We start from the raw sequence: 26,940 nt of genomic DNA, 5'->3' as shown, positions 1-26,940 counted from the left end.
TCATTGTGGTCCCCTGGGCTCCCTAAGGAGGGATGGACAGGGAGGCGGGAGGGGCTTGTCTTTTCTTGTTACTTTGCTGAAGGAGTCGGAGTCTCTGATGCACAGGGTGGGTTAAGCTGGAGATTTCAGGCTGATCAGCCGTAAGAGGGCAGGTAATGGGGACAAACTATGCTTTGCTGGGGTACAAAGTTCATGCTGGCTACTGGCAGGAGGACTCGTGCAGGGAAAAGCACTGCAGGCCACTCGTGGGGACAGACACACTGGGAGAGAATGGTCTGGGCTCAGGAGGTAGCATCCTCAGTCAAGGGGGTGGGGCGCCAAAAGAATAACAACAATAACTTGTATTTATTGTGCAGTTAAGACATGCCAGGCTGCCTGCCAGGTGCGTTACCTGCATGACATCATTGACTCCTCCCAACCACCCAATTAGGTGAAAGGGACTGTTATTGCCCCATTTTATAGAGAAGCACGTGGGGGCTTGCACACATTAAGAAACATGACCAAGTTTACACAGTCAGTAAGTGGAAGGAGAGAAACAGTGAAGAGCTACAAAGGATATTCTGGAAAAACAGAGGTCTTTACCCTTTGACGTCAGCAGAGAGGGGAAATTGGTGAATAAGAAAAGTGAGACACGGGATGGGGCTGGGGATCCTCTCAGGGGAAGGAGGGGGAAGGATGGAAGGCTCAGGTGGAAGACATGCTGGTGACAGGAGCCACCTGAGTAGGGGCACAGAAGGCCCCATTTTCAGATCTGTGGACCATTCAAAGCCCAGAGGAACAACGATTACAATTACTGAGTATAGAGCACTTGCTAGACTCAAGGTACCGTGTACAGAGTTGTTCATTTTTTTTTTTTTTTGAGACAGAATCTTGCTCTTTTGCCCAGGCCAGAGTGCAGAGATGCGATCATGGCTCACTGCTGCCTCGACCTCCTGGGCTGAAGCAATCCTCCCACCTCAGCCTCTTGAGTAGCTGGAATTACTACAGGTACACGCCACCACACTTGGCTAATCAAATTTTCTTTTTCTTTTTTTTTTAAGAGATGGGGTCTCACTATATTGCCCAGGCTGTTCTCAAACTCCTGGGCTCAAGGGATTCTCCCACCTCAGCCTCTTGAGTAGCTGGAACTACAGGCACACACCACCACACTTGGCTAATTAAAAATTATTTTTTTGGCCGAGCACAGTGGCTCACGCCTGTAATCCCAGTACTTTGGGAGGCAGAGGCTGGCAGATCATGAGGTCAGAAGCTCGAGACTAGCCTGACTAACATGGTGAAACCATGTCTCTACTAAAAATACAAAAAAAAAAATTAGCCGGGCATGGTGGCGCGTGCCTGTAATCCCAGCTACTCAGGAGGTTGAGGCACGAGAATCACTTGAACCTGGGAAGTGGAGGTTGCAGTGAGCCGAGATTGCACCTCTGCACTCCAGCCTGGGTGACAGGGTGAGACTCCGTCTCAAAAAAAAATTTTTTTTTTCTTTTTTTAGTAGAGACAGGGCCTCACTATATTGCCCATGCTGTTCTCAAACTCCTGGGCTCAAGGGATTCTCCCGCCTCGGCCTCCCAAAGTGGTGGGATTACAGGCATGAGCCACTTCATCTGACCTGTTCATGTTCTTTAACTCTTTAAGTCTCCCACAACCCAAAGGCAGAAGCCCTCTTATCGTCACCATTGTATTGATGAAGATGCTGTGGGTCAGTGGGACAAGGGCGCCCACGGAGAAAGCAGCAGACCTGGGTCTGGCTCCGTCTGTCGCCAGCACCTGACTTCTCATGGTTCCCGGTGAAGTCTCTGTAACACTCTCAGGCACTAGCCTGGGTGCTGGGAGACTTGCGTTCCAATCAGAAGCAAGATGCCTAAAGGCCGCCTACTTCCCCTCTAGGGGCCACGATTTCCTCCTGTATAAAGGGAGGCAGGGATTCGACAACTGTTGCTTCCAGCTACAAAATTCCATCAATGGGGGACTGAAAATAATAGACAGTGTTCTTGCCTTTGGGGAATTCACAGCCTTCCTGGGAGGCAAGGCCTATAAACAGAATGTGAATGCAAACACACAAAGCCACACATCAATAAGAGCTCAATGACCGGCAAGGGGAGGGGCCTGCATTTGTGCAAAAAATGTAACGTTCCTCACTTTATAGTCACTGCATTTTCCCTTATTTTGTGGAATACCATCATTTCATTGCATATGCTCCTTCCCTCCTGCTGCAATATTTTACTTTGAAAACATTTCAAGCATCATGAAAAGATGAAAGAATTTTATAGTGAACGCCAGCATTCTCACCATTTAGATTTTACCATACTTGCTTGATCACCCATCTGTCCATTTAGCCCCATATCAAACATTTTTTGATGCATTTCAAAGTAAACTGTAAACATTATATTTGCTGCATTTTGTCTTATTTATTTTTTGAGACAGAGTCTTGGTCTATCGTTCAGGCTGGAGTGCAGTGGCAGGGTAATGGCTAACTGCAGCCTCAATCTCCTGGGCTCAAGCAATCCTCCCACCTTAGCCTCCCAAGTAGCTGGGACTACAAGCACGCACCACCCTGCCTGGCTAACTTTGTAATTTTTTTTTTTTGTAGAGATGGGGGTCTCATTATGTCGCCCAGGCTGGTCTTGAACTCCTGAGCTCAAGCAATCCTCCTGGCTCAGCCTCCCAAAGTGCTGGGAATACAGGTGTGAGCCACAGCACCCAGCTGCTTGCTGCACTGATATAAATAGAACCTTCCATTCATGTCAGATACTGATTGAGGGTCTGCTCTGTGCTGCACATCATTTCACAGGTATTGGGGGAGGCCCTACTTAAAAGAATCCTATAGTGGCGGCTTTTGAAAGGCACCATGCAAGGGACTCTTTCTTTTGTGAAGTAAAAGCTTTCATTGACTTTATTTATTTTTATTTAAAAAATATATACATATATATGTATATATATGTATATATATATTTTTTGAGACAGAGTCTTGCTTTGTCATCCAGGCTGGATTGCAGTGGGGTGATATCGGCTCACTGCAACCTCTGCCTCCCGGGCTCAAGCAATTCTCCTGCCTCAGCCTACCTTACAAGTGTGCACCACCACACCCAGCTAATTTTTGTATTTTCAGTAGAGACGGGGTTTCACCATGTTGGCCAGGCTGGTCTCGAACTCCTGACTTCAGTTGATTCGCCCGCCTCGGCCTCCCAAAGTATTGGGATTACAGGCGTGAACCACCATGCCTGGCCATCACCCGGCTGATTGACTATTTTTTAGGCACATTTTCTTGCTGGGTTTGCTTGGATGGGGGTCCTGAAAATACCAAAGAGATACAAGATAATCGATAGGCACTGAGTCAGTCCTGGGAGGCTTCTGAAAAAGGAGAGCTTTGAGTCGGTTTTGAGGGTAAAAGAGGACTGGCTCTCTCCTGCCTGGAGGTCTTGTGTGCTGTTCCCTCTATTAGGAACACTCTCCATGCCCCTCGGCCCCTCATACTGGCTCTTCCCTACCCTTTGCATCTCAGTTACCTTGACCACTCAACCTGAGCTATGGCCACCCTGTCACTCTCTCTCATAGCCCTGATCTTGTTTTTCCTGTTGGTTATGACAATCTGTAATCATATTACAAATATCGTATCCATCTCCCCCCAGACAAAGAGGTTCAAGCAGTGATGTCAAGGCCAGGCATGAATGTCTGGCAAGGAGCAGAAGGGAACCCAGTGGCTTGAGCAGGTTGGGAAGGGCCATGGAACGAGTGTGAGCAAGACACAGGCTGCTTTGCCTGAGATGGGTGGAGCCAGGCTAGGGAGAAACACAGAGAGGAAGGGCCGGTTTCTGAGGATGTTGAAGAACACGGAGAGGAGTTTGGGTGTGGCTCTCACCGGGCATCTTTTACAGGGTCTGTGCTAAGCACTTACAGGCATGATTCATTTCATCCCCACAACCACCCAGGAGGCAAGTACCATGATCATCGCCCTCACAGATGTTGAAGAAGAGGTGCATGGAAGGGAGCGTGTTGCCTGAGGCCACCCTGCTAGTAAGTGGTGATGGCCAGGCTCCAGTTCAAGGGCACTTCCCTGCTGAACATCTCTAGCAGTGAGATGGCATGCTGTCCTTGCGACCCCCAGGAAGGGGGAGGGGGCTACATCCAAATGAGTGGTTTTTTTTTGTTTTGACAGAGTCTTGTTCTGTTACCCAGGCTGGAGTGCAGTGGTGCGATCTTGGCTCACTGCAACCTCCGAATCCCGGGTTCAGGAGATTCTCCTGCCTCAGCCTCCCAAGTAGCTAGGATTACAGGCGCACACCACACCTGGCTAATTTTTGTATTTTTAGTAGCCATGGGGTTTCACCATGTTGGCCAGGCTGGTCTCGAACTCCTGACCTTAGGTGATCTGCCCGCCTTGGCCTCCCAAAGTGCTGGGATTACAGGTGAGAGCCACCTTCTCCTGGCTCCAAATGAGTGTTCTTTAGAAGTAAGTTTCTGCATCTGGCATTTTTTTTTTTTTTAATTGAGGCAGGGTCTCGCCCTGTTGTCCAGGCTGGAGTGCAGTGGCATGATCATGGCTCACTGCAACCTCAGCCTCCCGGATTCAAGTGATCCATGTGTCTCAGCTTCCCAAGTGGCTGGGATTATGGGCACACATCACTACACCCTGGCAATTTTTGTATTTTTTGTAGAAACAAGGTCTCACCATGTTGCCCAGCTTGGTCGGGAACTCTTGGGCTCAAGCAATCTTCCCTCCTTGGCCTCCCAAGGTTTTGGGATTACAGGCGTGAGCCATGCACCTGGCATTTTCAGGATGTGTGCATGTGTGTGTCACAAGATTAAACAACTGCCAAGAAAGCATTCCAGCCACAGCAATGTGACCAGCACTGCCCAGAACATATATTGAGTGCTTCTGAGTGGCAGACACTTCTCTAAGCAATTTACATGTATTACTTCACTTAACCCTCACATTCACCCCTCTTTACAGATGAGAACACTGTTGCACAGATGGGTTAAGATCATGGTTAGTAAGCGGTGGAGCTAGGGTTTGAATGTAGGCTCTGGGATAGGCACCGTGGAACAGGTAAGACTGTAGGTGCCAGTTTGAGATCTGGGACCCCACAGAAGGGAGCAGAGACATCACCCACCCCCAAAGCCTCGTCTTCCCACTAGACTGAGTCCAGCCTCCAATCTCCCTCCTCCCTGGTCTCTGTACTCCACAACCCCCAACAATCAGTTCCCCGGGGGAACCCTGTTAGCACCCATGGAAGCCCAGAACCCTTGGCTGGTTCCACCTCATTCAGAATAAAAATAAAAGTCAAAGTTGGCCAGGTGTGGTGGCTCACGCCTGTAATCCCAGCACTTTGGGAGGTCTAGGCAGGTGGATCACTTGAGGTCAGGAGTTCGAGACCAGCCTAGACAACATGGCGAAACCCCGTTTATACTAGAAATACAAAAATTAGCCGGGTGTGGTGGCAGGTGCCTATAATCCCAGCTACTCGGGAGGCTAAGGCAGGAGAATCACTTGTACCCTGGAAGCAGAGGTTGTGGTGAGCCGAGATTGTGCCATTGACCTTCAGCCTGAGCGACAGAGCGAGACCCAGTCTCAAACAAAAAAAAAAAAAAAAAAGAAAAAAAAGCCAGTCTTCATAATAGTCCCCAAGACCCCAGGATATTTCCCTCTTTGACTTTAGCTTCTCCCATCCCAACACTGCTCCAGCCACAATGGTCCTCAAATACAGTAAGCAGGCTCCTGCCTCCAGGCCTTTGCATGGCTGTTCCTGCTGCTTGGAATCCACTAGCCCCAGCTAATCCCCATGGCTCACTCTTCCACTCCCTGCAGGGGTCAGCTCACAGGCCACATCTCAAAGAGCCTTTCCCGAGTACCCTATTTAAAACACTTATCTGTCACCTATTGCCCAACTTCCCCCACCATGAATGTAAGTTCTGCAAGGAGAATGCTTTTTCTGAGACAAGGTCTCACTCTGTCACCCAGGCTGGAGTGCAGTGGTGCGATCATAGCAGCCTCAACCTCCAGAGCTCAAGCGATCCTCTCACCTCAGCCTCTGGAGTAGCTAGAACTACAGGTGTGCACCACCACACCTGACTACTTTTTCAAAAACATTTTTTAGAGATGGGGTCTCTCTGTGTTGCCCAGGCTGGTCTCGAAGTTTTGGCCTCAAATGATCCACTTGCCTCGGCCTCCCAAAGTGCTGGGCTTGCAGGCATGAGCTGGGATTATGAGGTATCACTCAGCTGGAGAATGGTTTCTAGGCTGTATCCCCAGTGTCTGGAATAGGCGTGTCACGGAGCAGGTAGTCATAAATATTTGCTGAATGAATGATGTGGTGAATGAGAGAGAAGAGCTGAGACCAGAGGGCCTTGGACATGACATAGGCATGTCAGATTTGTGGGTGCCATCACACATAAGAACACGGGTGGCACGGTGATGGAGGAGAGAAAGTTGTTTGGAGTCAGACTGACCTGGCTCAAGTTTTTTTTTGTTGTTGTTTTTTTGAGACAGAGTTTTGCTTTGTTGTCCAGGCTGGAGTGCAATGGTGCAATCTCAGGTCACTGCAACCTCCACTTCCGAGGTTCAAGCAATTTTCTTGCTTCAGCCTCCTGAGTAGCTGGGATTATAGGTGCCTCTCACCACACTCGGCTAATTTTTGTATTTTTAGTAGAGACGGGGTTTTCACCATGTTGGCCAGGCTGGTCTTGAACTCCTGACCTCAGATGATCCACCTGCCTTAGCCTCCCAAAGTGCCTGGCTCAAGTTTTGACAACTCTATTTTACCACAGTCTTTTCACGTATGATTTTGTGTGTGATGCTGAGCCACTTGGGCCTCAGTTACCTCATCTGTATAATGGGAATAATATTAACCTCTTGTGGTCATATTGAGGATTCAATGAGATCATGTATGTGAAAGCACCTAATATTTTATTTGGCTCACACTAGGTATTTAATAAGGATGCCCTAGGGCAGACCTGAGGTGGCTCCTCAGGCCCAGCGATGTCTGAGGGGCAATTTTTTCCTAGCAGGTAGAACACGGGCCTGTTGGTGGCATGGGAGAACTGAGGTGATCCATGGACACGGCTTTGAATAACTGAATCACACAGGGAGAAACTTACTTTCTTCTCAATTTTCTTTTAAGCTCTCTGACTATGTTAAAGAGAAAGACTTCATTTTAGTTTTTGAAAAAATTTATTATTAGTGTTATTTTCTTGAGGCCTGGACCTACCTTTGAGAAAGACCCCATGTCCGGCTGTGCTGGTGAGCCAGAACACCTCTTTCATACTTGCTAATCTTCCTTCTTAACAAAAAGGGCACATGGCTGGGCACAGTGGCTCATTCCTGTAATCCCAGCACTTTGGGAGGCCGAGGTGGGCAGATCACTTGAGGTCAGGAGTTTGAGACCAGCTTGTCCAACATGGTCAAACCCCGTCTCTACTAAAAATACAAAAATTAACTGGGTATGGTGGTGTGCACCTGCAATCCCAGCTATTTGGGAGGCTGGGGAAGGAGAATTGCTTGAACCCGGGAGGTGGAGGTTGCAGTGAGCCGAGATCACACCATTGCACTCCAGCCTGGGCGACAGAGGGAGACTCCATCTCAAAACAAAACAAATAAACAAAAAACAAAGAGAGTGCAGGAGCTGCAGCAAGTATAATGTAATACCACTGTTTGCTCATGCCTGTCATCCCAGCACTTTGGGAGTCTAAGGCAGGAGGATCGTACGAGCCCAGGGGTTTGAGATCAGCCTGGGCAACACAACAAGATCTCATCTCCACAAAAATAAAAATTAAAAAATTAGCTGGAGGCTAGGTGCGGTGGCTCACGCCTGTAATCCCAGCACTTTGGGAGGCCAAGGCAGGCAGATCACGAAGTCAGGAGTTCGAGACCAGCCTGGCCAACATGGTGAAACCCTGTCTCTGCTAAAAACACAAAAATTAGCCCAGCATGGGATTGCAGGCCCAGCATGTGCCTGTCATCCCAGCTACTTGGGAGGCTGAGGCAGGATAATCACTTGAACCTGGGAGACGGAGGTTGCAGTGAGCCAAGATCGCACCATTGCACTCCAGCCTGGGCAATAGAGTAAGACTCTGTCTCAAAAAGAAAAAAAAAATTAGCTGGGTGTGGTGGTGTGCATCTATAGTCCCAGTTACTTGGGAGGCTGAGACGGGAGGTTCGCTTGAGCCCAGGAGGTCGATGCTGCAGTGAGCTACAATTGTGCCACTGTACTCCAGCCTGGGCAAGACCCTGTCTCTAAAAAAAAAGAACTATCTCCCAGAGTTGTATAATTCTTAAACTGCTTGTGCTTACTCCATTGCTGGGTACATAGAGAACCGCTGATAAGCTGGAGCTGTAATTATTATTATTATTATTACCACCATTACTATTATCATCATTAACGAGTCAGAGATGGAATAACAGGGAAGTAGGAGCTGAGGAGGACAGATGGGGATTGTGTTTACAAGGTAAGAAGTGTTGGATGTTATAAGCTGGGGTGTGGATATTGGGGTGGAGAGTGGAGAGAGAGACTGACTGAGAGACATTGAGAAAGGCTGATGGAAACTGGCCCCTCCTAACTGGGCGATGAACCCCAGTGATACGAAACAGTGGGAGGCCCTGTGGCCCCTGGGAATAGAGAAGCAGCCACACTTGCTGGGCAGGGGTGAGGCGGGGGGAGGCTCCCAGGTTCTGTATCCCGAGCTGGGACTGGGGAGAGGGCCATGGCACTCACTGATGGCTCCTGACCTTGTGCTACCCTCTCCTCACTTGCCATTGCTGCCCTGGCCCCTGGCCTGGGGGATGGGTGGGGTGAGCTGGCCCAGTCCCGCCCCTCATAGGCGCTCATACTCACACGTGCCCCTCTAGGGCTGCGTAAACAGGATGGGCACCTGGCTCAGCGGCTCCCTCCCTTGGAATTCCCTCCCACTCGTTCCCAGGGGTGGCTGGCGCGCCTGGCTGCCCTGCTCCGCACCCAGCTTTCTCAGCCGGGAGCAGCCTGAACGCTGAGACACCCTGCTGACCACTCAAAGGGCTACAGCCACCTCCTTCCCCGACACCAAGGGTACCCCCGGGGGCTCTCCGCAGAACCTCAGAAGCTGACACACAGCCCTGTGGCTGCCAGTCTCTCTCTGCAGGCTGGAAGGTGTGGAGGAACAAGAGGGCAGTCACCTGTAGGTGGCAATGCGGGAGGGGAGAGGGAGAGGAGAGGCTGAGGTGCTGAAACCGAGAAAGGCCGAGGACGGGCAATGACTGTCACTCTGGAGCCCCTGAGCCAGGCTGGCTGAGCCTGGGTGGGTCCTGTCCCCTGGGGCTTCCCTGTCCTTACTCCCTTGGTGTGGTCCTGCCAGTAACTCCTCTCTTCTAAGTCTGCCCCCATCCCACCACCTCCAGGAGCCAACAACAACCTGTCTCCTTGGATGCCCCTGCCCCCACCCAGCGCCCCGAATGCCTGGGGTTGGGAAATGGGAGCGCTTTTGCATCACCTCATCCTTTTCTCCCTCCCTCCCTGATGCGGCTCACTCTCTGTTTCGACAGAGACTCTCAGACTCACAATAACAGCTGATTACCCTATCGGTGGCTGGGCCCTGAGTCACTGTGGGGAGGGACCTCAGGTTGCCCAGCCCTGTCGCCTTCTCCCAACCTAGAGTATAAGGAGTGGTGACAGGGAGGTGGACTCTGAGAAGGCCGGGCAGTTGAGGACAGGAGAGAGAAGGCTGCAGACCCAGAGGGAGGGAGGACAGGGAGTCGGAAGGAGGAAGACAGAGGAGGGCACACAGACACAGAGCAAGGGCGGCAAGGAGGAGACCCTGGTGGGAGGAAGACGCTCTGGAGAGAGAGGGGGCTGGGCAGAGATGAAGTTCCAGGGGTCCCTGGCCTGCCTCCTGCTGGCCGTCTGCCTGGGCAGTGGGGAGGCTGGCCCCCTGCAGAGCGAAGGGGAAAGCACTGGGACAAATACTGGGGAGGCCATTGGGCATGGCATGGGAGACGCCCTCAGCCAAGGGGTGGGACAGGCCGTTGGCAAAGAGGCCGGAGGGAAAGCCGGCTCTAAAGTCAATGAGGCCCTTGGCCAAGGGACCAGAGAAGCAGTCAGCACTGGAGTCAGGCAGGTTCCGGGCTTTGGCCCAGCAGATGCTTTGGGCAACAGGGTCGGGGAAGCAACCCATGCTCTGGGAAACACTGGGCATGAGATTCGCAGACAGGCGGAGGATGTCATTCGACACAGAGCAGATGCTGTCCAAGGCTCCTGGCAGGGGGTGCCTGGCCACAATGGTGCTTGGGTGAGTGACTGTGGGGCCGGGTGTGGAAATGGGAGGCTGTGGGCTGCTGGGCTGAGATTCTTGGGAAACGGTTGAAAGGATGGATGGATCTCTTACTTGCAGCCTTCTGAGGCAGTTTCCTTCTATGCTCCGCCCCCCTCCTATGCCACCCTGGAGTCCCTCTGCCTGTCTTTCTCCCGGTCTCTGTATGATTTGCCCTGGCTCTTCTCTACCAGGCTCAGAGATGGCCCCACTAAGTGCAGGTATGTTGTTCTTGCAGGAAACTTCTGGAGGCCATGGCATCTTTGGCTCTCAAGGTGGCCTTGGAGGCCAGGGCCAGGGCAATCCTGGAGGTCTAGTGACTCCGTGGGTCCATGGATACCCCGGAAACTCGGCAGGCAGCTTTGGAACCAACCCTCAGGGAGCTCCCTGGGGTCAAGGAGGCAATGGAGGGCCACCAAACTTTGGGACCAACACTCAGGTAAAGTCATCCCCAGACCTGCTACCTGCCACCTCCCTCCCTCCAAGCCCACATGCTCCGCATGCCTCCCTGGTCCCTCTGGATCCTACTCTCAGTCTCACCCTCTCTGCAGGGAGCTGTGGCCCAGCCTGGCTATGGTTCAGTGAGAGGCAGCAACCAGAATGAAGGGGTAAGAGGAAGGGGCTGGGAATGAATGAAGAAGCCACTGGGTGCAGGCTACGGAGAGCTGGGGAAAGACAAAGAGGAAAGCAAGATGGGGGAGTGGAGGGATTGGGGTGAGAGGAAGAGATGGGGCTGGGCGAGGTGGCTCACGCCTGTAATCCCAGCACTTTGGGAGGCCAAGGCACGTGGATCACCTGAGGTCAGGAGTTCAAGACCAGCCTGGCCAACATGGTGAAACCCTGTCTTCACTAAAAATATAAAAATCAGCTGGTCATGGTGGCATGCGCCTGTAATCACAGCCACTTGGGAGGCAGAGGCAGGAGAATCACTTGAACCTGGGAGATGGAGGTTGCAGTGAGCCGAGATCGCATCACTGCGCTCCAGCTTGAGCAACAGAGTAAGACCCTGTCTCAAAAAAAAAAAAAAAAAAAAGGAGGAAGAGACGGGCCTGGGCCTGGGGAGGAGGCAGATGGGAAGGGGAGGCAGGAGAAACACATTAGGAGAAAGGAAGCCAAGCCCTAAAGAATGGGAGAGGCCTGGCCTGTGTCCACGGCTGAGGCCAACGTCTCCAAACTCACCGTCCCCAAACTCACCGTCCCCTTCCCTCCACAGTGCACTAACCCCCCACCATCTGGCTCAGGCGGAGGCTCCAGCAACTCTGGGGTGAGTGGAGAGGGGCAACCCAGGAGTTGTGCACCAGGAGGAAATGGAGAAGTCCTGCTCCCCTTAGACTGGGCATCATGGAATATGGCCTGGGTGGAGAGGGAGGGAGGAGGGGCCCGTCTTGGCGCTCTGTCTTTAATCCCATCCCTGCTCCCTTCCTGTCCCTCAGGGAGGCAGCGGCTCACAGTCGGGCAGCAGTGGCAGTGGCAGCAATGGTGACAACAATGGCAGCAGCAGTGGTGGCAGCAGCAGTGGCAACAGCAGTGGCAGCAGCAGTGGTGGCAGTAGTGGCAACAGCGGTGGCAGCAGCAGTGGCAACAGTGGTGGCAGCAGCAGCAGCAACAATGGTGGCAGCAGAGGTGACAGTGGCAGTGAGTCCTCCTGGGTGAGTTTGGCACCTCTGTGGAAGGCTGAGATGGGGTGAGGCCCTGGTGGTCCCTGCCGGGAGAGGGCTCCAAGTTTCTCTGAAAGCTGCCGCTGCCCCAGGATGGGCGGCCTCCCTGACAGTCGTCACCCTGAGGCTCCCTCAGCCTCCTGTTCCCCACCCATGCTGTGCCCCTGATGCGCACACTATCGTTTCTGCCAGAGCCACCCCACTGCTTCTGACTCTGTATCCCTATTTTCCACTCTGTGATGGTGGGGACGTTATCCCGCCTGTCTAAGCTCTTGCAGTCAACTCCACTTGGCAAGTCTCAGGAGACCGTGGGGTGGCGGAGAAGACAGGGGGACATGGGAGAATATGACACTTGTCTGGGAAGCTCCCAGGAGAATGGGGGCAGGACTGTGATCCGGGAGACCTACGGACGCTGACAGAGCGACGGTGCAGACGACATTCACACATGGGGCCCCTGCGCGATGGGTGTGAGGGCAGGAAGGGGCGCTGTGACCCCGCAGCTGCCACCCCAGGGCCCCGGGCCTCACTGACTCCAGAGCCGGCAGTCCCTCCAGCCTCCTGGTCAATGGCCTGTCCAACCCCTTGGCTGATGGCCTCTCCCATCCCGTGTCTTGGAGTCGAGCTGGAGAGGGAGCCACATCTGGCTTCCTCAGGGGTCTGGGAAAGGTGTCAGACAGGAGGAGGTGCGTGGACACAATAAGCCGAATAACCTGAGCTGCTCTCATACGCCGCTCCCCGTATGATCCTCCTCTCCCCCACCTAGGGCAGTTTTGGGAATAGTGACCAAGGCAGCTACGGCCGCTCCTAGGTGAGGGCTCTAGGGTCCCTTCCACTTGCTGCCCCCTGGTGGCAGGATCGCGGCTACTGCGCGGCCGGGCTCCAGGGGTTCCCACCCCCGGTCTGCGGTGGGCAGCCGCTCAGGTTCTCCAAATCATTGCATAGTTCCGAATACCCTCGGCCACACCTGGCCTTCTCCATGCTCAGAATAACTTCCTGCAGCGACCAACAGGCTAAAGAGGGGGAAGTTCTGGAGGTTGGAAAGAGGACTGGAATCTGATTGGGGTTCCAACAAATCTGTAACACCGCTGGGAACGACTGGGTCCCCTTTAGGTCCTTTAGGACAGCGTTTGAAATCTTGCTTTCCCCTGCAGGGATCCAGCACCGGCTCCTCCTCCGGCAACCACGGTGGGAGCGGCGGAGGAAATGGACATAAACCCGGGGTGAGTGGCTGGCGTGAATCTCCCACCAACCGCGGGAAGAAAAAGGAGAGCAGCTGGTTTCACTCGCGGGATCGCGGAGATGGGGCTGGATGGCCGCGGAGGTGGAGCGGAAGCGGCTCGCCCCAGGGTTAAAATGCTGCCATTTTGGGGCTGGGACTGGTCTGGGAGGGGACTGAGGGAAAGTCTCCCCTTTCTCTCCCCGGCAGTGTGAAAAGCCAGGGAATGAAGCCCGCGGGACCGGCGAATCTGGGATTCAGGTGAGAGCCAAAGTCTCTTCAGTCTCCTGGGGACTGCAGTTCCTGCCCAGGACTGTGCCCGCTCCTCCTAACTCAGCTCTGCTCAACCCCCTCCTGCCTTGTCTGCGGGGAACTGACTATTTCGGCAGAAGAAACCAAATGCACTCCTAAAAATGCTAACAATTTCCAAAGTACTAATTAATTGCAAATCTTGCTGTGTTATACCTCACCTTATACCACAGATGGGGCTGGGAGAAATTCCACGTAAACCGGTCCTTTTAGAAGCACAATTGTCTTAAATGTCCTCTATCCAGCCGGGGAACAGACTGTGGTGAACTCTGGGGGATTCAGAGTGCTTTGGAAAAACATTCCCCCCAGTTATGCTGGAAATGTGGGCTTTATGTCAGCACCTGTGGTGCTGAGAGTTAGTGTCACTGAGATCTTGTGAAAGTGCAGGTTGCTCTAACAGGGCTGGGTGGGGCTGAGCCAGTTGGCTGCGTTGCTAACAAGCTCCTGGGTGAGGCGTTGGTGGGAAGGGACCCACTTGGCCAGGAGCAAGGCCAGACCGGAGGTGCTGGGGCTGAGTAGAGACATCTCTTTTTAGGTAATCTATGAGGGATACTAACCTTTTATGGGAACAAACTGTTTTTTTTTTAAAAAAATTTCTCCCCGTTTGTAACCCTCTTTCTAGTTTGTTTTTGTTTTTTTCCTTTTTGAGATGGAGTCCCGCTCTGTCGCCCAGGCTGGAGGGCAGTGGTGCGATCTCGGCTCACTGGAACCTCCACCTCCTGGGTTCAAGCGATTCTCTTACCTCAGCCTCCCGAGTAGCTGGGATTACAGATGCCTGCCACCACCTCTGGCTACTTTTTTTTTGTTGTATTTTTAGTAGAGACAGGGTTTCACCATGTTGGCAAGGCTGGTCTCAAACTCCTGACCTCAGGTGATCTGTCCGCCTCGGCCTCTCAAAGTGCTGGGATTACAGGCGTAAGTGACTGCACCCGGACTTTTCTAGTTTTTTAATATACCACAGTTTGAAGTATGTAAGTAGTCAAAAAGCAGCCATCTTTTCTTCTATGGTTTTTGCTCTTGGTGTACTGCTTTAAGGTTTTTATTTTCTTCTAGCACTATGCATACTCCTGCAATTTCACTTTTTCAGTTTAACTGGGATGCATCTGGACTTTGTTTTCCTGTATGCTGTCTAGTCCCACCCCTCCATCTAACTAGACTTACCCTACGCTTTGTATCCGAGCTGTGTGCTCCTTTATGAGGGGAAAACTGGTTAAAAACAGAGAGGAGGAAATTGATGAGCTAGAACTAAAATTTTCCCCCAAAATACTTCACTGATATTCCCAGTCCCATGTATTCAATCACTTCAACTACTGATTTAAAATGCCTCTTGTAAAAGTATTTTGGGGAGTTTCTGGGAATTCTGTCGGACAGGGACCACACTGCTTTATTTATGGTAGCTTTAGAGTATGTTACTATCTACCTCTTATCTTCACTTACTATTTATCTTTTCCAGTGTTTTCTTACCTATTCTTAGACTTTTATCCTTCCAAAAAAAAGTCAGTGTTCGGACCAGTTCCAAAAGAGAGTGCCATTAGGATTGTTAGAGGAATCATATTAAATCGATACATTAATTTTCGGGGGTGGCCTCAGGATCTTCAGCAGGGGTCTGTGTTTCTTTGTCTCATCCTGCAGGGCTTCAGAGGACAGGGAGTTTCCAACAACATGAGGGTAAGAGGATGGTAGATGTGGGGGCAGAGACTGTGCCGGTAGTAAGTGGGATAGAGGTCTGTTCTCCAGGAGCAATACTGGCAGACAGGTGGTCCCACATCCCTGCCAGGTCTACATGAGAGCTCTGGGAATGAGGAAGTACTGATGGGTCTGGGAATTTGCCATGTTTCACAGCAGATAAAGCAGGACTCCAGAGGAGCCCACTTCTCCCTTAAGAGGGGACCAGCCAGTCTACTCTATGCCGCCTTAGCCCCCACTGGCTCTCCAGCTAGCATCCCCTTTTCTTACTAATGCCAATCAGCCCAGACAGGGTCCTTCAGTTAGAATCAATTTAGTGTAACAACCTGGCTCACTCCAGCTCCAAAGCCAGGGGAGAATTCAGATGCTTTGCTGGCAAAGCCCTCCCTGATGGATTTTGGGCAGCTTGCAGAAATGAACATAAACAGAGATGGCGATGTTATCTATGGACATCGTAAGTGAGCAGCCATCCGACCCACAGGAGCTCGAAACGAGATTGCAGGGCAGATGGAGCTTCCCTGAGAGAAGGACCTCTTTCTCGGGGCTCTGGGAAGTCCTCTGTCATGCTCATGTCTCAGTCCCCCAATTCAGGAATCCCTTGCCGACACCCTGCTTCCCTGCCCTCTTGTCCCCCCGCCCACCTGCCTCCCCATCAACTCCTCTCCATTTTCTGTCTCCCTAGGAAATAAGCAAAGAGGGCAATCGCCTCCTTGGAGGCTCTGGAGACAATTACCGGGTGAGCCTAGGAGCAGGCAGGGTTGGCTTTAGGAGAAGGGATGGTGAAGCATGCTAAGATCCTGGGAAAAGAAACAAAAATATCAGTTTCTTCTTGCAAGCTGCTCTGAATCTGTGTCCAGTGACCATCAAGAGACCAAAACAGGGGTGTGGGATCCCCATCTCCATCTTCGGTTCATTCATTCCTTCCTTCCTTTTGATTTGGATCAGAGCCATGTTACTTTTGTAAGGGGAAAAAACAGATAAAAATAACAGAAGAATGGTCAAGGGGATTTCCATACGTAGGGAGGCAGTGTTGAGAAGGAGAAAGTCACTGAGCTTTGAGGTAGAAGATGAGGTTTCAAAAGCCAGCTCTGGCCAGGCACCAGCCTAACTGTAATCCCAGCACTTTGGGAGGCTGAGGTGTGGGGATCATTTCAGCCCAGAAGTTTGAGACCAGCCTGAGCAACATAGCAAGACCCTGTCTCTACTTTTTAAAAAGAAAATAATAGGTCAGGTGCAGTGGCTCACACCTGTAATCCCAGGTAGCTGGGATTACATGCCTCAGCCTTCCAAGTAGCTGGGATTACAGGCATGTGCCGCCATGCCTGACTAATTTTGTATTTTTAGTAGAGATGGGGTTTCACTATGTTGGCCAGGCTGTTTTCGAACTCCTGACCTCAGGTGATCCACCCGCCTCGGCCTCTCAAAGTGCTGGGATTACAGGCGTGACCCACCATGCCCAGCCTCAAAAAAATTTAAGATATATGTTAAAAACACCCAGCTCTATCATGTCATCTGTGTATCTTCAGGCAAGTCAGCTAACCTCTCCGAGCCTGAGCTTCCTCCAGTAAAATGAGGACAGTGAAGCCTGACTCACGCAGCCTTCAGTTACTGTACAGTTTCCATATCACCACCAGACCAAGGTGTTGTGGAGTCCAGACTCTGGAGACAGATGCTGCATAAGGCATGGTGCTTGGTGTGCCATGGGACTACACGTTAGCTAATCTCATTTACTTGAGGTGTTTTGGGGACAGACCAGGACAGAGGCAAGAGTCTGAATACTGAGATTCAGGGGACTGGGTGGGGTTCCATGGGAGCAAGCCATTCTAAGAAGGCTTTCCCAGGTGAACTTTTTGGTGCTGTGTAAGGAAGAGAAGGCGGCTTTACAGAGACGAGGACAGGAAGCCTGGACCGAGGTGGGGATGAAGCAATCCGGGGCAGGTTGACAGGTGGCAGGCATGATAGGACGCATAAGCCTTGGACATCGGTCCCCCTTTTCCCCACCCAGGGGCAAGGGTCCAGCTGGGGCAGTGGAGGAGGTGACGCTGTTGGTGGAGTCAATACTGTGGTGAGTGGAGGCAACACTCCACCTTGGGCTGGGACCATGGTGTTACGCAATCCTCGCCTCCCCTCCTGCCACTCAGATCTCCCGACTCTGGCTCACAAAGTGGGTTCTTCTCTCATCCGATATCTCCTTGGTTCCGTAGAACTCTGAGACGTCTCCTGGGATGTTTAACTTTGACACTTTCTGGAAGGTGAGTTCTGCGAGATGGCTCTGTTCACTCGCATTTGGAAAACCAACCCCTGCCCTTGGCCCCACAGGCTGGGGTCCTCTTTCTAAGCCAACAGTCAGCAGTGGCCCTTGACCTCTCTCGGCCAATTACCTTATGACTCAATTTGGCCATTCTTCTTTTTGTTTCCTCCACAGAATTTTAAATCCAAGCTGGGTTTCATTAACTGGGATGCCATAAACAAGGTAAGGGCTGGAACTCTTCATCGGAGATGGGTATAGGGAAGAAAGCTAAACCTCCGCTCGGTGAGCTGGGGAAACAGTGATGCTGGCCACTAAGGAAGCATTTAGGCCAGTGCTAAAAACAAAAACTAAACACACTGGGGGTGGAGGAAGGAGGACAGAGGAGACCTGAAAAGAGGGGGAGAATCTGGAGCAGCTGAGATTGAGGATGAGCAGAGGGGATGGGCTTCTTTGCTGCTTCAACATATAGACCTGAGCAGGTCCCGAACCTCACTTTCCCCTTTGAGATGGGGAAGGTTAAGGGGAGGGTAGATTGACTCCTAGAGGGCACATGGAATGAGGAGTGAGGTGAAGCTAAGAGGCCCCGAGAGGAAGGGCACCCAGAGAAAGGAACCAGCACTGGCCGAGAGCCTCAGGGGTGACAGGCATTAGTCTCTCCTACACAAACAAAAACACAGCTGGGGTGCAGAACCCCCCCCTCCTTCCTCCCTGCCTACCCTTCCCTCTTGCAGGGGAACCCCTGGCCAGGCTGCTTTGATACCTGAGTAGCACAGGCACCTCTAGAGTAGAGGGGGCTGGACTGGAAGGGAGGGGAGGAAGGACAGGTGGACAACCCATGCAGACACACCCCCGGCAGAAGCTGCGATTGGTGATTGGAGGATGGGTTTTTGAGACACTCTATTTTTTTTTTTTTTAAGAATATGAATTAATTGTCAAAGTTTAAACATGGAGAGACTTCACATAATGATTTGGATTTCTGGTTTCTTTCAAAAACTGGCAACACTGAGTTCCATTTCCATGGGGTGGGGTTAGGCTAGAGCTGAGAAACAGCTGCTGCTTGGCCCAGGTAGGGGGTGTTGGGAATGGGTGGGGGGGTCACTCCCTAGTGGCCAGACTGTCCCTACCTGTCACAGTCATTTTAGCCACCCGACTGGCCCCTGTGAGCAGTGGAGTTTCTGGCCTTTAATGTAAAAGAAAGAAGACTGGGCTCAGGAAAATCTAAGTCTGACCTTTTAGGAAGGAGGTTGAGGAGACAGGAGAGTACAGATGTTCCCACTCAGCTACAGTGGATTCATGTTCTCTGTTCTTTTCTTTTCTCTTTTCTTTTTCTTTCTTTCTTTCTTTTTTTTTTTTTTTGTGAGACGGAGTCTCGCTCTGTCACCCAGGTTGGAGTGCAGTGGTTCGATCTCGGCTCAATGCAACCTCTGCCTCCTGGGTTCAAAATGATTCTCCTGCCTCAGCCGCTCCAGTAGCTGAGTTTACAGGTGCCCGCCACCACGTCCGGGTAATTTTTGTATTTTTGGTAGAGGTGGGGTTTCACTATGTTGGCCAGGCTTGTCTCGAACTCCTGACCTTCAGTGATCTGCCCGCCTTGGCCTCCCAAAATGTTGGGATTACAGGCGTGAGTCACTGCATCCGGCCTCTCTGTTTCATAGAGAACGGTTTCTGGTAGGAGCAAGACTCTTTCCTGGGTCACAGGGAACTTAGGGTCTGATGGGAGAGCCGGGGCATGTACAGACACTTCCCAGAGAGCCAGGACAGACAGCCTGCCAGTTTTGCCCATCTAGGGCAGCAGTCGAGGGAGTGATCGCAGTGAGGCAGGATCCATCTGGGCCAGCTCCTCAAGGGGCAGATCTCCTAGAAAGCAGGGCAGGGCAGAGTTGGGCAAGGGAGAGAATGGAGCCCCATTCTTCACAGTGGGGTGAGGGAGCTGAGGACTTCAGCCAGAGTGAGGAGGGAGCAGAGGGGAACGCAGTGTAATGTTCCTGACGAGGCAGGGGGTTCTTAAGCCCAAGCCAGGATATCTGGGTTTGTTTGGATAGCAGTGGTGGGCAAAAAGGTCCCTGTAGATTTCTGGAGCAGGGGTCTCTTATACCCTTGCGTTGGCTCACGATGCCCCAGAATTCCTGTTCCTTAAGCTCTCTCTTAGAACCTATTTCTGGCCGGGCGCGGTGGCTCACGCCTGTAATCCTAGCACTTTGGGAGGCCGAGGCTGGCAGATCACTTGAGGTCAGGAGTCAAGAAACCAGTCTGGCCAATGTGGCAAAACCCCATCTCTACTAAAAATACAAAAATTAGCCAGGCATGGTGGTGTGCGCCTGTAGTCCCAGCTACTTGGGAGGCTGAGGCAGGAGAATCGCTTGAACCTGGGAGGCGGAGGTTGTGGTGAGCTGATATCGTGCCACTGCACTCCAGCCTGGGCGACAGAGCGAGACTCCATCTCAAAACAAAACAAAAAAGAACCTGTTTCTTTGCCCAGGACCAGAGAAGCTCTCGCATCCCGTGACCTCCAGACAAGGAGCCACCAGATTGGATGGGAGCCCCCACGCCCCCTCCTTAAAACACCACCCTCTCATCACTAATCTCAGCCCTTGCCCTCGAAATAAACCTTAGCTGCCCCACACTCCCGGTGTCTGCTCCTTTCTTATGTCTCCGCTGTTGTCCGGGGTGGTGTGGAAGGGGTGGCTGCAGCCCCACAGCTTTAGGAAATGGGCTGGAGGAGGCCCGGCAGGTGGAAAGGGGATGCTGTGAGGCAGGTCCTAGTCTTGAGGTTTTGCTAGAATTAGGTTCTGCTGGAGGCTGGGGAACTTGGGATAGAAAACATTGTATGCTCTGGGACAGGGAGAGTTGGTTAGTGCCTCTGTCTCTCCCTGTGTTTCCCAAAATGGTTTCCTCGTGTCCCTAAAGACTCCCAGCTCCTCCCGTCCCCAACCTTAGTCACAATGACATTCTGAAGGTTGAGAAAGGGCAGTAGCAGGAGGAGGGGTGGGTGAGTGGGCCCAGGCTCTCTGCTAACCTGCTCCCCGCCTTTCATCCACAGAACCAGGTCCCGCCCCCCAGCACCCGAGCCCTCCTCTACTTCAGCCGACTCTGGGAGGTAGGAGAATTCTTGCTGTTTGAAGAACTGGGAGCCTGGCCCTCCCAACTCTCCCCAAGCCTCCCTCAAGGCAGCCACCCTCTGCTCCAAACACCTGTCTCAAAACTCCCCCTTTTCTTTTTTTTTTTTGAGACAGAGTCTCGCTCTATCACCCAGGCTGGAGTACAGTGGTGCTATCTCGGCTCACTGCAAACTCCTGCCTCCCAGGTTCACGCCATTCTCCTGGCTCAGGCTCCCGAGTAGCTGGGACTACAGGCGCCTGCCACCGCGCCTGGCTAAATTTTTTTTGTATTTTTAGTAGAGATGGAGTTTATACCGTGTTAGCCAGGATAGTCTCGATCTCCTGACCTCATGATCCACCTGCCTCGGCCTCCCAAAATGCTGGGATTACAGGCATGAGCCACCACGCCCGGCCAACTCCCCCTCTTCATTTTTGAGACGGCTCATCCAAATGAGCTGTCACCCAAATCTTATCACCCAAATCTTATCACCAATACCATCTCAAGTGCTGACACCCTCAATCTCCCACGTGCTTACCTTCCTCCAACCCCAAACCACACCCAAAAGCTCCTTCCTACCCGAGATCTGGAAACCCCCCCAATTTGCTGCATAGACCACCCCGTGGGTTCTGCCTCCCTGGCCCACTCTGCCCTCCTTCTGCCTGCAGGATTTCAAACAGAACACTCCTTTCCTCAACTGGAAAGCAATTATTGAGGTAAGGGGGGCAGGACTTCTCAGCTCTGGGACACAGGGTTCAGGGCCCTGGGCAAGCCGCTGACCCAGGTGTCTGTCCCAGTTTCTTCCCCTCCCTTCCCACTTTCCCAGGCTTTGTGCAATCCCGAGTGGGGGCGGGGTGAGAGGGAGAAGCCGTGAGTCACTGAGGAGCAGGGAGGACCTCCCTAGGATAAAAGCCAAGGCTGAGGGCTGGGGCCTCCACAAGCACATGAACATGAAGCTGGCCACTGCCTCTGCTCTGCTCCTGCTCCTGCTGGGCCTGGCCTGGACCCAGGGGACCCACGGCTGGGTGGGTACCGCAGGGTGCGCAGGTGCGGGGAGACCACGTTGTGGGGAAGAAGGGGCCTAGGCTGGGGCATGGGGAGGACAGCTGAGGCGGAACGGGAGGGTGGTATGCAGGGGTCAGGTCCCTGTCTTGTGGAGGCAGCTGCTGAGGGTCTGAAGACCTGGGTCAGGGAGGATGGGGAGGACCTCTGGGCAGTGCCAAAGACCACACTCCAATTCTGCATGGCCAGTAGCCTTTGAGAAACAAGACCTGTGGGCACTGAGACAAGGGCTGCCTGCTCCCACGTCTACATGTGTCAAGTATATGAGGCCAGACAGGTGGGGCCCTGCGAAGGGGGAGGTCGAGGCGCTCCAGCTAAGTGCGGTCATGCATGCGTGTGTGAACAGGGTGGCGTGTTATCTGATGTTTCACGAAGAACCAGGATGCTGATCTCTAATTGTAACTAATTTAATTTTTAAGTAGACCAAGCAAAAAATATCTGGAGGCCTATGGTCAACCAGTTTGTGACCTCAGGGTTAGCGCTTGCAGTGGGGTTTAGGCTCAAGGTCAGGTATGGATAAGGCAGAGTTAATGCTGGAGTCAGGACTTCACTGTCACTCTGTGTGTGTGTGTGTGGCAGGGCAGACGGTCCAAGTGGAGAAGCCGTGATGGCAGGAACTCAACTTCTTTTCAACGCTTAGAGTTTCTCCTCCTGCGCTGGGGCTGGGGGGTGTCTGGCACATCTGCAGTGTCTTAAGTTCTTTATCTGTTTTCTTGTATTTCTCTTTTTTTGCTTCCTGTAGTCCAGCGCTAACCTAAGCACACAGCTTCTGCAGATAACAACCCCTCCTTCAAGCACCTGGTGGGGCATGGCGTCAGTGTGCAGGGACTAAGGGCCTACAGGCATAGCAGCAGGACTTGGTGCAGGCAGAAGGCGGGCTGGGCTGCGGTGCCTGGGTCTGCCCCAGAGGAGCCTGCATGGCTGCAGCTCACTTGTTCTAGCTCAGTCTTAGGCTGGAGCTGCCAACTCTCCCAGGGCATGGGTGGGGAAGGTGTTGCCAAACCTGGTTCTCTCCCTGGCTCCCAATGCTGAGTGTGGATATCTGTCTTCTATCTATCTGGGCCATCAGCTCCTCCAGGCTCACTGTCTTCTCTATAGGTAGCACGTGGAAAGGGGTGGGGTGAGGGAGAAACTGGGGCTCTGGAAGCCCGGCAATGCCCGCACGACTGCGGAGGCAGGAACTGTGGCCCCTTCTTCCTTTCAGGGTGCAGACGCATCATCACTGCAGAAACGTGCAGGCAGAGCCGATCAGGTGAGTCTCTGTCCTCAGGTTCCCCTGCAGGGCCCTTGGTCCCCCTTGGCCTTGCTCCCGGGTCTGGGCAATCTGAAATTCTCTTTCACCCTTCCATTCAATGGCTCTCTCAGCCGGGTGCAGGATGGCAGGAGGTGGCAGCTGTAACTTCCAAGGTGAGACATCTACCACGGACCCGCTGGGTTAGGTCCTGGCACTTCTTTTCTTGGTCTCCTACCCTCACCTCCCAAGTAACACTTGAAGAGTTGGGAGAGGTCTTGAGGGCAGAAGGAGGAGGAGGAGGAGGCGGTGGCCATTTGGGCTAGGACAGTAAAGGCAGGTGAGGGTGGGGGCCCTGGCTGGCTGGAGGAGATTGTATAAAAGAAAACACGTGACACAAGGAGGAGAGAAGGCAGGCGTTTTGGGAAAGGTCTGGTCCAGGCAGGAAGGTGGGATGTTTATTCCAGAGCAAAATGGCCTTCGTCCGTCTGTTCTAACCCCCATACCCACTTCTTCCACAGAACTACAATTATAACCAGCATGCGTATCCCACTGCCTATGGTGGGCAGTATTCAGTCAAGACCCCTGCAAAGGTGAGACCTGCAACCGCCCTGTCTTCCCGCTGGGGGCTCTGCATGAGGGATGGGGAGAGAGGCTTTCACTGCCCGGGTCCTCTCGGTTGGTTGCCTGAGGCCGGATCCCGCTCTCTTTGAGTCCAGGCCTCCCCACCCCTTTGTAAGGGAGACTCGGGTTCCCTGAGACAGTTTGGAAGTGGAGGGCAGGAGGGTTCAATGCGCCTCACACCCACCCAGTCAGAAAAGGTTAAAAAGGAGCAGCAGCAACAGAGAAAACTGAGAACCAACACCCTCTCCAAGAAGAATATAGGCTTTAAAAAATCATGACACCTGCAAAACACACAAGCGGCTCTTCCTCACAGGTTCCCTCTCTGTGGACCTTTTTTTTGGGGGGAAGATGGAATGGAGGACAAGGAAAGCAGACTAGCACTTAGGGGAGGCCGGCCTGGGGATGCCTGGTTGGCGGTGAAATGAATGCTTTATTCCACAAAGGAAATGAAAAGAAAAAATACGTAAGAATTTGGTTTCATTCCGTTGCAAAGAAGGCAATCTCATAACATCAGTAAATGAATATGCTAAGTACAAATTTGGCTGACAAAGCAACAGCAGGCTGTGTATTTCCATCTCTCATGACAATAAAGTCCCCGCCCTTGGGGAGAGGACCTTCCACTGAGAGACGAGAAACTCCAGGCCGGTGAGAGGAGGGACATGCAGCTTCTACTGCCTGTGGCTTCGTGGAAGCTCTGCTGAGTTATCTGTGGCTTCCACTCTGCCGGGTTATCTGTGGCCAATGTCTACCTACCTGTCAGGGCGAGGCCTATCCTCTTTTGACCCCCTTGGTCAGTACGTGCCCAGGAACCATGTTCAATATCATCTTGGATCAAGTGCACTCAGGATGATAAATGTGCTGTGAAACCACCTCCACAGCCTGAATGTCCACAGTCAGACTGGAAAACCTTGGTGATAGCTCTGGTGTGAGCCTGCCCTTGCTGCTGGGCCCTGCATGAGTGCGGAGGCCATGGCAGAGTACAGGGAGGCCATGAGCCCCACATCACTTTCCTTTGATCTTTTTGCAGGGGGGAGTCTCGCCTTCTTCCTCGGTGAGTATGGGGGCCTGATCTTCATCTGGCTGGAGAGAGAAGGGGCCTGAGGCCAGAGGGTGTGGAAGGGACCCTGTGGTGGCCACTCAGGCTTTCTCTTTTTCTGGCAGGCTTCCCGGGTGCAACCTAGCCTGCTGCAGTGGGTGAAGTTTTGGTAGGTGAGTGTCAGAGTGAGCCGACCCAGGCCACATCCTGGGAGTGGAGGCACAGTCACCAGGGGCAGGGCCAGGATCTTGGTATATCCTCTGATCTCAGTGGGCAGCGGCACGAAGTCAGGTATGCTCTGGGTGGATGCTCTAAAGGTGTTAAGGAAGAGGGGACCTCATGGTGGGGTGTGGAGAAAGACCCATAATAAAGTGATCTAGGGCTGGGTATGGCGGCTCATGCCTGTAATCTCTGTGCTTTGGGAGGCTGGGGTGGGAGGATCACTTGAGGTTGGGAGTTTGAGACCAGACTGGGCAATATAGCAAGACCCCATCTCTAAAAAAACAAACCAAAACAAACCAAAACAAAACAAACCATTCCATCCTGGGAAACATGGCAAAACCCTGTCTCTACTAAAAATACAAAAAATTAGCCAGGTGAGGTGGTGCATGACTGTAATCCCAGCTACTCTGGAGGCTGAGGTGGGAGAATCACCTGAGCTTGGGAGGTTGAGGCTGCAGTGAACTGCGATCGCACCACTGCACTCCAGCCTGGGCAATCACAGTGAGACCTTGTCTCGAAACAAACAAACAAATGGAAAACATTAGCCAGGCATGGTGACACATGCCTGTAGTTCTAGCTACTTGGAAGGCAGAGGCAGGAAGATCGCTTGAGCCCAGGAGTTCAAAACTGCAATGAGCTATGATCACACCACTGCACTCCAGTCTGGGCAACAGAGGGAGACCCTGTCTCGAAAGAAAGAAAGAAAGAGAGAAAGAGAGAGAGAGAAAGCAAGCAAGAGAGAAAGAAGAAAGAAAATAACCTAGGACCCTCGGAAAGCACCTTAAGGTGGGACCACATAGGCATAGCTCTGCGAAGAGAAGATGGTATTCTAGATGGAGCACAGGGACCAGGATAGAGATGTTACAGGGCAACTGTGGAGAAAAGAGCCTCCTGGTGAAAGGGTTCAGAGGTGGGACGCAGCGAGGCTGCATGGGCGAGAGGTGATAGCTAAGCTAAGCGAGCTTAGCTCGGCAGAACCACAAACTCTGTTTTAGGCGGAGCAAAAGTGAGGGGCACCACAAGCGAACAAGTAAGACAGCAAAAGAATGGTGGGCGCCCAGACGCTGGGTGAAAAGATGCCCCGTGTCTGCAGGCTTAGGAGTGGCCATGTGCTACCATTTGATTTTCTTTCTTCTAGGCAATTTCTTCCAACCACCACCAAGGCCCCGAAAAGCACTGGTCATCAGGGAGCTCCTCCCCTTGGCCCCCAGCCTGTGCCAGCCCTGGCCCGGCTGCCATACCTCTGTTTCCTAGGCTGGGGACCCAGCTTGTCTCTCCTTGTTTCTTCCCACTGCACTGGGGTGCTTCAGTGACCACCAGCCTCATCGGATACACCAGCATCTTTCTGTACCTCCTCCCTTTTGTGACCTGAAGTCACTGTGACAGTTCTCTAGGAAGGAGGAGCTTCCTACTTTTGAGTTTCTCTGTGGAAATAAAACATGAGTCTTGTTTCCCTACGACTTTCTCAAATTTTATTCTTTAATGCTATGTTGATGGCCTGGATGGAAGAGTGATTCAGGGGCAGCTAATCTGCCTTCTGCCTGAAACTGGTATAAAGCACAGAGGCTGAGAGAGATGAGACCTGGGTTTTATTTCTGACAAGAAGTCTGCATTGTGCCTCAGTTTCCTCATCTGTAAAAAAATAATCATTGCCCAACCTATATCTGAATACCATTCTTTTTTTTTTTGAGACTGAATCTCACTCTGTGGCCCAGGCTGGAGTGCAGTGGCACGATCTTGGCTCACTGCAACCTCCGCCTCCTGGGTTCATGCAATTCTCCTGCTTCCGCCTCCTGAGTAGCTAGGATTACATGCATGCGCCACCACACCTGGCTAATTTTTGTATCTTTAGTACAGATGGGGTTTCACCATGTTGGCCAGGGTGTTCTCGAACTCCTGACCTCAGGTGATCCACCCGCCTCGGCCTCCCAAAGTTGCTGGGATTACAGGCGTAAGCCACCACGTCTGGCTTGAATACTGTTCTTTTTGCACTTGAAGCAGCCACAGGTGTTTTGTTGGCCTGAAAAAGTGGCAGTGGAAATATTCAAGTCAGGAGCAGGGGGAAAGAGGTTGTTCAAAACGGGAGGTCAGTCCCAGAAGGTCAGGGAGAGGGGCAGGAAACAGGAGCGAGGTGCTGGTAGAGACTGTGCTTCTCCACACAGACAGGCTGCCGTGGGGATGGGGGCGTGGTTGGGGAGACGTGCTTAGGAAGTTGGGGGCACTGGATCTAACCCAGGGCCTTATCACAGGCACTGACTGCCCTGTGTTTCCAGGATA

The 26,940-nt window shown here is 52.5% G+C and overlaps 1 protein-coding gene across 17 annotated transcripts; it reads left to right on the top strand.

Moving 5' to 3' along the window:
• Positions 1-9,597: 9,597 nt before the first annotated feature.
• DMKN (dermokine) lies at positions 9,598-26,120 on the top strand. Of its 17 annotated transcripts, XM_054464708.2 has the most exons (20): positions 9,622-10,251; positions 10,511-10,711; positions 10,824-10,880; positions 11,486-11,536; positions 11,706-11,921; positions 13,082-13,150; positions 13,357-13,407; positions 15,088-15,123; positions 15,824-15,877; positions 17,147-17,206; positions 17,346-17,393; positions 17,567-17,614; positions 20,433-20,489; positions 21,157-21,204; positions 22,755-22,802; positions 22,916-22,957; positions 23,303-23,374; positions 24,433-24,456; positions 24,567-24,614; positions 25,802-25,926. In XM_054464708.2, the coding sequence occupies exons 1-19, from the start codon at positions 9,826-9,828 to the stop codon at positions 24,612-24,614; spliced, it is 1,656 nt and encodes a 551-aa protein (XP_054320683.2). In that variant the 5' UTR covers positions 9,622-9,825; the 3' UTR covers positions 25,802-25,926. The 17 variants fall into 17 exon arrangements, with proteins under 17 accessions (XP_054320690.2, XP_054320683.2, XP_054320674.2 ...); XM_054464699.2 differs by lacking the exon at positions 24,567-24,614 and having other exon boundaries at positions 25,802-26,120; XM_054464709.2 differs by lacking the exon at positions 22,916-22,957.
• The last annotated feature ends 820 nt before the right edge of the window (positions 26,121-26,940 follow it).

Source organism: Pongo pygmaeus, chromosome 20 (assembly GCF_028885625.2).
Source record: "Pongo pygmaeus isolate AG05252 chromosome 20, NHGRI_mPonPyg2-v2.0_pri, whole genome shotgun sequence".
Taxonomy (NCBI): Eukaryota; Metazoa; Chordata; class Mammalia; order Primates; family Hominidae; genus Pongo; species Pongo pygmaeus.
Note: the sequence above shows the minus strand (reverse complement) of the source record. Positions and strands in the feature narration are given on the sequence as shown.

Excerpts from the sequence above, each read along its gene's own strand:
- DMKN (XM_054464699.2), top strand. The coding sequence starts at position 9,826 with ATGAAGTTCCAGGGGTCCCTGGCCTGCCTCCTGCTGGCCGTCTGCCTG. Across the intron at positions 15,124-15,823 it reads GAGTTTCCAACAACATGAGG|GAAATAAGCAAAGAGGGCAA; the intron begins GTAAGAGGATGG and ends CTGTCTCCCTAG. Across the intron at positions 15,878-17,146 it reads GCTCTGGAGACAATTACCGG|GGGCAAGGGTCCAGCTGGGG; the intron begins GTGAGCCTAGGA and ends TTCCCCACCCAG.